Source organism: Anarrhichthys ocellatus, unplaced genomic scaffold (genome assembly GCF_004355925.1).
Source record: "Anarrhichthys ocellatus isolate YVR2014 unplaced genomic scaffold, GSC_Weel_1.0 scaffold25, whole genome shotgun sequence".
Classification (NCBI taxonomy): domain Eukaryota; kingdom Metazoa; phylum Chordata; class Actinopteri; order Perciformes; family Anarhichadidae; genus Anarrhichthys; species Anarrhichthys ocellatus.
In genome coordinates, this window is record NW_022280055.1 from 782,698 (window position 1) to 796,185 (window position 13,488).

The 13,488-nt window shown below is 45.3% G+C and overlaps 1 protein-coding gene across 1 annotated transcript in view; it reads right to left on the reverse strand.

Moving 5' to 3' along the window:
- The window catches only part of fut8b (fucosyltransferase 8b (alpha (1,6) fucosyltransferase)), an 86,306-nt gene that overhangs the window by 21,653 nt on the left and 51,165 nt on the right, over positions 1–13,488 (reverse strand). The window contains exons 3-5 of the mRNA XM_031861625.1: positions 12,684–13,308; positions 3,921–4,039; positions 2,690–2,852 (exon numbers count right to left, since the gene is read on the reverse strand). Coding sequence (XP_031717485.1) covers positions 2,690–2,852; positions 3,921–4,039; positions 12,684–12,886 — 485 coding nt within the window. The 5' untranslated portion in view covers positions 12,887–13,308. The remainder of the gene's footprint in view (positions 1–2,689; positions 2,853–3,920; positions 4,040–12,683; positions 13,309–13,488) is intronic.

Below are 13,488 nucleotides of genomic sequence, written 5' to 3' on the forward strand. Positions count from 1 at the left end.
ACACACACACACACACACACACACACACACACACACACACACACATACACAAAGCAGATAAACGCAACATGTCCCATTTCAACAGTGCGGCGGGGTGAATAGTGCCTTTCTCTACAATAAGACGGTATCATTACTCATTGTCCCATTTTGAAGCTGGAACCACAATGTGTGCACGGATGTCAAATGCTCCTCCAGAAGCACACGGGGGAGCAATCATTGGCGCTCTGCGGGCGGTAAAAACTAACCTGGCTGGCCACAAAACCTAACAAGAAGGAATCAACATAAAACGGGGAATTTGGCAGCCAAGACACCACATAGCCCTGATGTCCATGTGTATCGGGGAGTGTGTGTGCTTTCAAATATGTGTGTGTGTGTGGTCTTGGGCATCCAGTGTGTGAAGCTTGTGGGCTTCCCCAGGGCTCCTGATTGGCTCAGACTGCAGACGCTGAGGCTGCAGCCGCGGGGCTTGGCAGCAGAGCACAGCTTTACAGAGTACCGATGCTGCACCGATGGGAGAGCATTTACAAGGTGAGAGCATGTACAAGGTTTCAAGTAAGACAGAGGATGGGGGAACAGGAGGAAAGAGAAGGCCGATGCTTTCCCTGGCCTATAGCGTGCTGTTCGATGACATGATGGCAGCCATTTGGTGGGAAATAAACAGGAAAATGAGTTTACCCAACCTGACCGTAGACTGTATTGTTTCACTGTTTTATAATAATAATAATTTTGGGCATGAATCTTCTTAATATTAGTTTTCTTTTAAGTATAAGGATTACTACAACTATGTTTTAGTTACTCTTGTTCATTTTTCAGTTCAGTTATAATTGTGGATCTCTAGTGAGATTGTTTTCTTCTTCTAAAAACACAGTGATAAGTTCAGGACACACACTGCATGTGTTTCCCGGATATACTGTGAAATGCAATTTATTAATACCAAATGGTCAAAAACATGTATCTACACAGTAGTCGCTGTTCTGTCTAAAATTGATTGATTCTTGCTTTACAAGTATATTAGAACTGCAATGATTGTCGATTCATTGATAAAAAGAAAACTAATCTGTGACAATTTGGATTATTGATTAGTTGTTAAAGTTATTTATAAGTAAAAATAGCAGAGAAACCCACTGCTTCCAGCTTCTCAAATGTGAATATTGTCACGATCTCATGATCCTCATCTTCTACGATAGTAAACTGAGTATCTCAACATAGTTATAGACAGTTGGTCGATTAAAACTATATGTTAGAATGTTTGAAACCGTCACTTGATGTACTGACATTTTAGAGACAAAATGATTCATCAGAAAAATAAATCGGATTACGAATCAATAATGAAAACAATAAATAGACTTAAATCTAAAGTAGATCAAGATCGTCTAATTATTTCAGTCGAAAACAATAATTGTGTTATTGCGGTGCACTCTTTCGTAGATGCAGAAGCGTTCGTTTCCTGTTACAGACATCTGAACTTTCCGTCAGATCTCTGTGAACTTTCACACAGTCTCCTTTCAGCTGCCGATAAAGCTTTGTGGAACGGAAAGCTCACCACAACGCGGTGATTGGTTTTATTGGGATGGCCGCTAAGTTGCTAACATTTTTTATTTCACTTGGGGAAATGTTCGCAGCGAAGGACCTTACACCCTCCCTGAGCAAGAATTCAAACGAGGGAGCGATGCATTTATACGAGTCAAACATTTCATTGCTCTTTCCACCTCTGCCCCGATCTGTGCTGGCCCTCCTGGCCTTTGCCTGCAGTAGATACAGAGAAAGCTGGGGGGGCTTAGATAGAGTAGAGTGAATGCATGTGAAAGTTCTGTGACTGTATATGTGTGTGTACACATGCATGCCTATGTGTACGGAGTGAGGATCCAGTCTTTGGAAAGCTGCTTAGGCAGCAAACGCTAAGACAATGGGCCCTTTAAGCCACTTCAGCAGGATTACAATGAACCACTTGGCTCAGTGATCGGGCCTTTCTTCGTTCAGCAGTGTGTGAGCCATCCAGATGACAGACACAACGCATCGATGGCCTTTGCCCCGCCGCCGCCACTGCTGCTTTCAAGGTCACCTGTCAAACGTGTCAACGTTTGACATCGTCAGTGGGCAGAGCTGGTAAACAGTAGCATGGGAGTCTGTAATCAACGTCCACAGAGAGACAGATTAAAAACACTGATCAGGATTCTGAGCCGTTTCTTATACAGACGACCATTGAGCACCAACAATCTGTCCACTGAGGACTTCGGCTAATGACTATATTCATCATCAATAAATCTGTTGATGATTATGCTCGTCTAGTCTTTAAGATTAAAAAACAAAAGAAATCTGAATTTGAAAAGGTAGAAACAGAGATTGCTTAGAATTTTTGCTTTAGAAGTTTCTTAACTTGCTGAATATGGAATTCAGAGGGTATCTGTTGCCTCCACACGGCTCTCAAAATGTTTATATTTATCAATTTGAAATACATCCTTCAGGAATGATTGTCCCACTACTTACTGAGAGTGTGTTAAGTTGGAGAAACACCACACAGAGAAGGCAAACACACAATCACACCAACATCTATTAGCAATTTTGAGTTTAAAATGACCACATGCTTATTTGTTTTACTGATTTCAGCTTTGCCACAAATTTCATACTTTTCTTCAAATCCTTGTGACCCATTTTCACATTTCCACTGTCAAGCATGCTACATGCTCACCTCTCCTGGTGGCCCAGGTCCTGCAGGAGTGTGTCTGCATACTTCAGCCTTTCGCTGATCTCGGCGTTGGCCAATTTCTTCACCTCGCTGCGAACGAAGTACCAGAACTCCTTAACGCCGTTCTCCACCCTCCTACGCAGCTCCTCCTGAGTGGGCCCAGGACCTGCAGGTGGGGGGGGGGGGTAAGAGAGACCCGGCTCACAACAACACACATAACCAAAGACACTCAGCCGGCTGACATTTGATGCACAGGTATGATCTTAAACAATCAATTGATTACTTCAAAGCAGCTCCATGGGAACACAGCTTGGGGGGAAAAAGGTTTAAAGGATGCCAAGAGGTCTTTAAGAATGTTTGAGCACTGGATTATATAAATCGAAATAGGCTAATGGTATAAAGTAAGGTTTTGGAAAATGTTCCTCTATTATTGGTTGTCCCTGGGTGCTGCTTTGACCTCAATATGGAGCTCTTGATCACTGTTTTTGTCTCGTGGCTCTCTCTCATGTCTGTTCTCACACCGTTCTAACAACAGGAAGAAGCTCTATGCCCCACCCGAGCCAAACGATGTGGAGTAGCCTACATGGATAACCCAGCTGACTGCTCTGGTTTCTGCGGAGAGAAACAAACAAATAAAATCTAGGAAAGGGAAGGACAGCCTCGAGCAGGAGGAGGAGGAGGAGGTGGTGGCGGAGAGGAAAAAGCTCTTTTTTTACCTTCCTATCTCTCCTCTCCTCACTCCCTCCCTCCCCGGGTGGAAAAAAAAGCTGGAGGGTATTTTTAGCTTTTTCTTCCCCTGCGGCAAGATTGAAAGGCTGACCCTGCGCTGCCCTCCTCGCTCACACGTCCTTCTTTATTTTCTCTCCGTCCGTCCGTCTCTTTTCTCTCCTCCATTCTTCCATCGGGGCATTCACACTGCTCGCACTTCATTCACACATTTCCCCGCTCACCTGACAAGTTTTCCTGCCCGTCTGAATACTGCTTAGATTGGCAAATACACACATAACCCTGCCCGCCCGACTCTGCCATCATCGCTGCTGAGCCACAGCAGGGGTTTAACAACGGACTAGACTGAGTTTCCCGCTGCAGGCAAAAGCTCACAAGAGCCGTTGACTGGTTTATAGCGTATATAGTCAACCCCCCCCCCCCTACCTCCGAAATCAATCCGTTCATATTTCCAAGCTCTGTGCCAAATACTCCCCTGCAACCTTTTCCATGGCCCCGTCCTGCTTACCGTCGCCAGTGAGTTTCTGGAAGCTGTGGATCTTCTGTTTGGCTCTGGTGAGCTGGTCTTCCAGGGAGCGCAGTCTCCCTGCAGCGAGGGACCCGGCTTCTGCCTGTCCGTCTGGTATCCTGGGGGAGAGAGAGACACACGGAGAGGATGTGAGCATGCGAAAGGAAGAGAGCGCAAAATGGTCTGACTCGGCAGAAATACTCAATGCAGAGGTGCAAAGTAATAATCAATTTCATTATTATAGAAGCCATCGATCTCTTTTTGATTACTTAATAAAGTGAAGAAAATAATGACAAATCATGTTTCTAAAGCCAAACGTGCTTATTTAGTAAAATAGAAAAATCCAGCTGTTTGGCATGTTTACATGCATTTACTTTCACTTTACTTACTTTCATTTTGCTAAATACTACTTTAAACAATTAAATAATGATTTAAAATTGCTGACATTGACTGTTTAAGCAACTGGTTCAGCACCAACTTCATGTAAAACTACCGGATCACTTGTAGAACATGTTATTACATGTGATCACATGGCTGGTATTTGTTTGCGTCACAACCGTGCAAGACAAACAAACAAAACTACAGTTGTGCCGTTGCGATACAAGTGAAGGCAGAGTTCAAAGATGGGCGTGGAAGTAAGGAAGTAGGGAAGGTGGGAAGAGGGCAAGGGGCCACTGTCCACTTTACACCCTCGGCCAGTTTAGCGGGTGTGATTCCATAGCGAGATGCTCTCTAGTCTTTGCTCAGGATTTTGAATCTGTGAAAAAACATGTTGGATGTTGTGCTAATATTATGAAATTCCGCTTCCAACATCAACAAAAAACAGTCTCTAAATAAAATATGTCCACAAATTGTAATATGAAGCAGGATTCTGCTTCATATTACATCTACAACACCTAGTTTAAATCGTCACTAATGAGGAGTTTGGAGAGGCACCGAGAATGTTTATCATCCCAAACCAGACCGCTTAGTCTGATATCTGCTGTATTTTTGGATTTAAAAGTTGCAGTCATCTCTTAATGTGTACAGCAGTGAAAGTTCTACTTGATTTGCTAAGACACCAGAGTGGAGCCTCTTGGAGCCCGGTCCCAGTTTATTTATTTGAAGCTTAACACTATCTACAAAGTACAGAATCATTTTTCATGTTTGTAAAAGGTCCAGCATATCTACTTCTAAACCATACATCCAATAATGATACCCGGTTTCACCATCCAATTACTGTTCTGTAATGAATGGCGAACTACGGAGACAAGTGGCAGTTAAATGACATTTCTTTGTGACTTTGATTTAAAAAAAAAAAACTCCAACAAAAAAACACTATTCTCCCTCGACTTTGCTTAATGACTCCAACAATGCCCGTTGTAATGTAATGGAACAATTATTTTCAGTCCCTTTAATATTTCACATTGATAAAAACACATTTTCTCAGCTCTGTGTCGATGAACAATGAATAACTACTGCACGCATGTAATGGAACCACAAATGAGCACTCCGATATAAAACACAGACTTCAAATCAGCAGAGAGAGAGAGAAAAAAAAAAAAGAGCTACCACTGACATTATACCAAATAAATTCCTCCGCATAAAACTATTAAAGATGGAATATGTTTGAATGCACAGGGGCATCGGCGAAATGCTGCAAAGGCCATGTTAATGAGTCATCAAGGCATGCAAACTCAATTTGCTCCATGAGTGAGGAACATCAGTCGCTGGCGGGCATAAAGATGAGACTTTTTAAGTTGCAGCAGCCCTTCTTGCTGCACACCCCCCCCCTCCCCCTCCCCCACGCTGTTCAAGCCTCGCTCCCTTAGAAGCCCTGGCCTCCAACTTAACTGAGCACTCACCGAGCATTGTGCTTTAAAGCCATAGAAAATATGAAAAATGATTATGTAACTGTGGGATGGACAAAGATAAACCTTCCCATACTTTTGCATCGTGGGTACATAAATATTTGTCTGAAACATTCACACTTCCTTCCTCTGTGAAATCTGTGAATGCCCATTGCAGCTGCCTGACACAGATCTCTTGAAATGAGACCCAGGTGCATTTCCCCTTGAAGTGTCAACTCTACCGTCTATTCTCACGGCTCAATCCGAACAATAATCAACCTTATATCCCAAAGGCCACACCCGAGCCTGCTCGTGACGGCATTGTGGAAGAAGTAGGACTATTTCCTAAGTGACATAATTTCCCTTGGGTTTTAAGTGAGGCTAAAACTGTAACATGAAGCAACACGATATCTTCTTGAACGAGGCAGAAGAAATAGGCCACACAGGCACAGGCTAATGAGTGGAGACGTGATGCAGAGGTTAGCTAACATGCTCCAAAGAGACACAAACTGCTTAGACACAATGCTGGTGGAGACAAACCACAAGCATCCCCAACCGAAATATGTAAATATAAAATATATCCAAACACTCAGTGGAATCAAAAAGCAACAGACAGACACACACACACACACACACACCCACACACAGGAAGGAGGCAAATACCGTTCACAAATACACAAACGATCCTTGACAGTATCTCTAGAGGACCTGAAGCGAAGACTCGAAAAGACAGCTGGATTCAACAGCGTCTTAATCAAATGATACAGGAGACGTAACAGATGAGAAAAACTCTGACTCGGGGGAGGCAGGGAGGAAAGGTGGGGGGGGGGGGAATACTGTGGAGTAAAAGAGAAGCTATGATGAGCCCCGCTGGAACGAAGCACTGAGTCAGAAAGCAGGGGAGGTTCAGCACGCAAGCCGGTTTCCTCTGAAACGGTGCCCCGGCTGTCGCTCCATTGGCTCTCTGCCGCCTCATCCGTTAACTGTGGAGTTCACAGGGTGATCAGAGCCGGGCGGAGCGGTTTGAACGGTGGAGGCCCGTGTGGAAGCAGACATATTCCTCTGGTTAGATTTAATAGAATCTGCCCGACTTCAAAAGAAAACCTATGTGCTGACCTGGGAAGCCATACATATGGATGGAGATGTAAAAGTATTCTGGGAGGCGCAGATGAAAGCAGGCTACATGAACGCAATTTGCCTTAATATTAATAGGAACATTTGATTTAATGTTCCCTCACTCTGCAGCTACTTTATACAGTAATGCTTCACAAAAGGAACTGACATGTTCCGGCCTTTGCCGTCAACTCAACTGTGTTAAACCGAACCCCTTGTCTCCAATAAGTCAAGCTAATAAACCACGGGAATGCGTCAGTGAGAAAAGGCAACACTACACATGGGCGGAACATCTGGTCATTACAATGAAACCCCACTACCTCTGCTAAAGTTCTGTTTAAAGAGGCATGAGCAGTGCTATCCCCATATATAGCGCATGACTGTACAGCAGTGCGCTGTACATGTACTACAGTGTATCTTGTGTTTGTGCAAATATTTCTTCATGGTGTCGAATCAGTTAATCTTGCTTCGACGTCGCCTTCCTTTGCCGTCTTCCTGTTATGTCCGCAGTGTGATTCCAAGTAAACCGATTCTGTTCGGTGCATTCTTGCATCGCCTGCTTCAACGCCTCGGTGCGCCCTCGGAGCGATCCAGCTCCATTCGAGCCCATATTTGACAGAGATGTCCTCACCACAGACAGCTCCCACAATGGGGCTAGTGTGTGCGGTAGTAGAGCTTCCCTCGCTGGGCCTGAGCGACGGCCCGGTCGATTGGGAGTTGAGGTCTGGGAGCCGCCGCCGCCGCATTTGTTGGGTGTGGCCGGACTGGGACAGAACCATTACCGGAGAAATGAGTCCTTGCAGTGTCTCCTTGAACATGGGTGGACCGCACCAAACATCTGTTTTTACAGCTTAATATTGCATTATTATTTTATTTGAAAGATAGGGACCCAAATGAGACAGACATATGCAAAAGGTACGACTGCAGCGTCCACAACTCTTCTCATCCTCTCAGTCCGCATTTTCCATTTCCTACGTGCTGCTCTTTACTTCGTGCAGTCCTCACGCCATCCATCATGCTTCCCTTCCTCTCCGCCTCCTCGTCCCTTCCCTCCCGCCGTCCCTCTGTTGGCATGCCTGGGGGATCGATCAGGTCCTCATCGCTCAGCCCAGCTGTCGCTCTCACCCTTCGCTCCCTCCGATGTCACACCATCAGGCCCGGTGCGTGTCATTGTCTACGCAGGAGTCATGGCTCCGTGCCCGAGGTGACTGACAGCTGCATAGAGGGTGGAGCCAGACAGACGGAGCGACTCGACCTCGTGCTCACCTCTCATTAATGCTGCTGGGTGATTGGTGGGCTGGCACGCTGCCTGTCACTCAAATCGCTCAGGAATGGCCTGAATAACCAAATCACTGGACTGAATCTGTAGGCCAGCCAGGTGATACTAATTTGAATCTGAGCGGTGATTGACTGATTGATTGATTTCACATGACATCTCCAGTGTAAAAAACGATGGCGAGTTGGTAGATAAACCATGATCAGTAGTGTGCGACGAATCGGTTTAGCAGGTTGAATAACTAAGCATCTTCATCCTCTCAGTGATGCTACAAAGAAATGTGCATATTGTGATAAAGAAAATCCATATCTCATGCAAACTGCTCCAGCATGACTATCGCTCTCTATCACAAAGTGAATGAGAAGATGTAAACAAGATCCCTTCAGGTATATGATGAATGCAAAACACTGCCCAATAACGCATTACACATCCATCTAGTGCTGCCGTGGTGTGATGACGCTAACCAAGTTAAATCCTACACTGAACTATAAATCATTCTCAATGCAGTGGGTTTCTGCTGCACAACAACTCAACACAAAAGGTGTAATAACGTCAGTTTTATGGGATGGAATCTCTCGGAGGCCACTCGTAAAAAGAATGAATGCAGTAATGTGAAGGTGACGTGCTTTGGATGAAACCTTTTACCGTCTAATGCCAGCGGGATGCTTGCAAAGAACTGCTTTCTGCCTCTTTGTGCAAACCTTCAGAGGTTCTTGTTCCCGGCCCAAATCTGCAAGTCAGGGAGTCGGGGTTAGGCATGCGTGGAAGCTAGTCGATCAGCGAGCTAGTGAGTTGTTACGTGGACAGTCAGTCTGTGACAACCTGCAGGCTGGAGTCTGGCTCGGTGCCATGCCACTGTCAGCAGTTTGGTAGTGGAATGAGGAGGAGGTGGCAATGAACTGAGGAAGGGAGGGGCTGTGGCAGGAATGATGGGCAGCTCAGTAACAGCCTCTTTGTGTCTATTAGGGCTCTAATATAAGGATACGAGACAATACAGGGTAGTGCAGTACTCTCCTGGGCCTGTAACTGACCACCGCGCACACACACGCACAAACACACACGTGCAGAATGACACAAAATTGAACAGAGGACAAACCAAGCTGTCTCTGCCGATAGCTCATGAAGCTTAACCTCAGCAAGCCAGTAGCCTTCTTTTGGCTTGCTGTGCCAGATACTTAGCTGAAGCCGGAGCTTAGAGGGCCTTGAGAAGGCACTGTAGCGCTGCGCCAGTAAACAACTGTGGAGGCCTCGGCCCAAGATCAACCGGACTTAATAACAAGCGTGCAGTGTGCCGGGGACCCATCTGGACACTGGTCGACTGAAAACTGCACTTGTTTTTTTTATGCCATGAATTCCACCTTTGTTTGTGAGCCAATTTTAAATAATTACAAAAGCAAGGGATTTAATCAGGGACCAGCTGTCTGAAAGCAACGTGTGTGTGTGTGTGTGTTTTTATGTTTGCGTGTGTGCCGATGAGGGCCCTGCATCAAAGTGAATCGGAATATCACAGAAGAGCAGCAATGGCAACATCTGAAGCTCGAGTTCCCCGTTAATATGGCAAATACCCGGGGACAGGACGGCGCGTTCCCTCGCACGTGCGTGCACACTCAGTCGTAGAGACCCGGTGTTTGTGTGCAAAACAGAAACACTGTCAGCATGCGGAGATAAGAGCAGAACCATCTGTCTCTCTATTACGCGTAGCTCGAATGTGTGAACGATGCTGTGTGGTTAATGTATTGTCTGCCAAAATAACTCAATGAGATCTGGTGAGGTGTGTGACAGTCTATCCATCTGCTGTCTGTCGCACTCTGCATATCCGGCACAACTGATCAGCTTTTGATGAAAATTTGGAGCAATGTTTGTTCAACTGTATGCGGCACAAGATGCTGATTCAATCACATGCTGATGAGATTTTCACAAAAACTAAAGAAACAAGTATCAGAATGCCTCATTCTGGGATTTGTCATGTCGGTCTGATTAGACTATGACGGACCTAGAGGCTGGACTTAATAGCTGGACTTTGCAAAAAAAACATAAGGGGATGATGCAATGCAATTGTTTGTTTTTTTAATTTAAAAAACAAAAATGTGCTGACCAGCGAAGCAAAAAGAATGAGTTACATGCACTGTGCTTTTGCACAAAATCTCAGATCCACAGATTTAGTGATGACAAAATCCTGGGAGCCGATGCGCATTTTACCAAAGCACTCAAAATGTGATGCAACATTGACTGGCTTACGTGAACATTAATGTCCCGACTTTTGTGTCAACTTTGTATGGATCATAGTTGAGATCTGATGTTTACACTGGAAGGATAAACCTGCTCATTCATATCCTTGTATTCAGGATTTGAACAGTATCCGGGTTTCTGAACTCCATCAGCATGCAGGTACTATATGTTTTATTTTTTACCACACACGCATTATATCTGTACCTACCGAGTCAATAGTTGCTGATGAACCCACTTTGGTTTCATGCTGCCTGGGCATTGTTATTATTATAACCACCAGATTAAGTATTAGAAATTAAGTAGTCGGTCGTGTGAGCATGTGCATCCATGTGTGCATCTCTCTGTCTGTCTGTGTGCTGGAACATCAGCATCATATTTGTTTGTGCTCATCTATAACTGTATGCTCAATGTTGCAGTGACTCACACTTTTTGAAAACATATTTCATTGACTGTTTTATACCATCATTGACTGCTGACCAGTTACATGATTACATGAAGATAATTGCATGTACAGCGGGTACGGAAAGTATTCAGACCCCTTTAAATTTTTCACTCTTTGTTTCATTGCAGCCATTTGCTAAAATCAAAAAAGTTCATTTTATTTCTCATTAATGTACACTCAGCACCCCATCTTGACAGAAAAAAACAGAAATGTAGAAATTTTTGCAAATTTATTAAAAAAGAAAAACTGAAATATCACATGGTCATAAGTATTCAGACCCTTTGCTGTGACACTCATATTTAACTCACATGCTGTCCATTTCTTCTGATCCTCCTTTAGATGGTTCTACTCCTTCATTGGAGTCCAGCTGTGTTTAATTAAACTGATTGGACTTGATTAGGAAAGGCACACACCTGTCTATATAAGACCTTACAGCTCACAGTGCATGTCAGAGCAAATGAGAATCATGAGGTCGAAGGAACTGCCCAAGGAGCTCAGAGACAGAATTGTGGCAAGGCACAGATCTGGCCAATGTTACAAAAGAATTTCTGCAGCACTCAAGGTTCCTAAGAGCACAGTGGCCTCCATAATCCTTAAATGGAAGAAGTTTGGGACGACCAGAACTCTTCCTAGACCTGGCCGTCCAGCCAAACTGAGCAATCGTGGAAGAAGAGCCTTGGTGAGAGAGGTAAAGAAGAACCCAAAGATCACTGTGGCTGAGCTCCAGAGATGCAGTAGGGAGATGGGAGAAAGTTCCACAAAGTCAACTATCACTGCAGCCCTCCACCAGTCGGGGCTTTATGGCAGAGTGGCCCGACGGAAGCCTCTCCTCAGTGCAAGACATATGAAAGCCCGCATAGAGTTTGCCAAAAAACACATGAAGGACTCCCAGACTATGAGAAATAAGATTCTCTGGTCTGATGAGACCAAGGTTGAATTTTTTGGCGTTAATTCTAAGCGGTATGTGTGGAGAAAACCAGGCACTGCTCATCACCTGCCCAATACAATCCCAACAGTGAAACATGGTGGTGGCAGCATCATGCTATGGGGGTGTTTTTCAGCTGCAGGGACAGGACGACTGGTTGCAATTGAAGGAAAGATGAATGCGGCCAAGTACAGAGATATCCTGGAAGAAAACCTCTTCCAGAGTGCTCTGGACCTCAGACTGGGCCGAAGGTTCACCTTCCAACAAGACAATGACCCTAAGCACACAGCTAAAATAACAAAGGAGTGGCTTCGGAACAACTCTGTGACCATTCTTGACTGGCCCAGCCAGAGCCCTGACCTAAACCCAATTGAGCATCTCTGGAGAGACCTGAAAATGGCTGTCCACCAACGTTCACCATCCAACCTGACGGAACTGGAGAGGATCTGCAAGGAAGAATGGCAGAGGATCCCCAAATCCAGGTGTGAAAAACTTGTTGCATCATTCCCAAGAAGACTCATGGCTGTACTAGCTCAAAAGGGTGCTTCTACTCAATACTGAGCAAAGGGTCTGAATACTTATGACCATGTGATATTTCAGTTTTTCTTTTTTAATAAATTTGCAAAAATTTCTACATTTCTGTTTTTTTTCTGTCAAGATGGGGTGCTGAGTGTACATTAATGAGAAATAAAATGAACTTTTTTGATTTTAGCAAATGGCTGCAATGAAACAGAGTGAAAAATTTAAAGGGGTCTGAATACTTTCCGTACCCACTGTATGTATAACTATCGTAGCACTGACTACAACAGAGCGAGTCTTCGTGTGTCGGTGGGAGGAGAACTAGTTTGCTGTTAGCAGCCGGTGGGAGTCCTGCGTCCTGTTTGGCTAACAGAGCTAACAGCTAAACACACAGCAAAGGAACATTTCTTTTCTCAGAGCTTGTTGTTACCTGAGCGATTCGGCCATGCGCCGCAGGTCTTCATTCTGCTGCTTGAGCCGCTCCAGCTTGGCCAGGATCTTGGAGAGCTCCCGACTGGACCGCTCAGGGTGCTCGCTGTCCCTCACCAAGTGACCGCCGATGTAGAAGAGGAGCGTGCCCCAGGCCAACAGCACCAGGGTAATCCATCGCCATGACCCCGCCCAGGGCCGCATGGTGCAACCTCGCCCACCCCAAAGATGCCTCTCGGAGTGCCTGTACACCCACCGACCCGACGGCCTGCCTGCCGGATGTGCGCACACACACTCTGTGCCCCGTCACCACAAGTGCCACAGCGCCAACCTTGGCTTTGGCATCTTTACAGGGATGCTGTGCAGTAAAATGACAGATGGGGAGAGATGTGTTTTTTTTTTTTGTGGCACAGAAGTGTGTGAGAAAAAGGCGGCGGGTGTGTCTCCAGCGATCAACCAGCCTTTCCTGCGTGTGCTAAAGCATGGCTAGCATGCTCAGATGTCTGTGTTTTGATGGCTCTGTTGGTGTCTCCTCCCCTCCACCCAGCTCCGTGTCGACCAGGTTCTCCCACACCGTCCTGACGTTTCCTTCCAGTCCCACAGAATTATTTTACTGGAGGTGTGTCCTGTATAAAAGAAGAAAAGAAATGGGAGTTAGTTGAGCTTATTGCACAATGTTTTTGTGCGTGCGTGTCGAACAGAAGCAAACTAAAATCATAGGAGAACTAGGCCAGCAAGTCGGCTTGAAATAAGAGCGTAGAGCATGAGACACGCCTCATATGGTGCCATACAGAAACAGAGTGCAC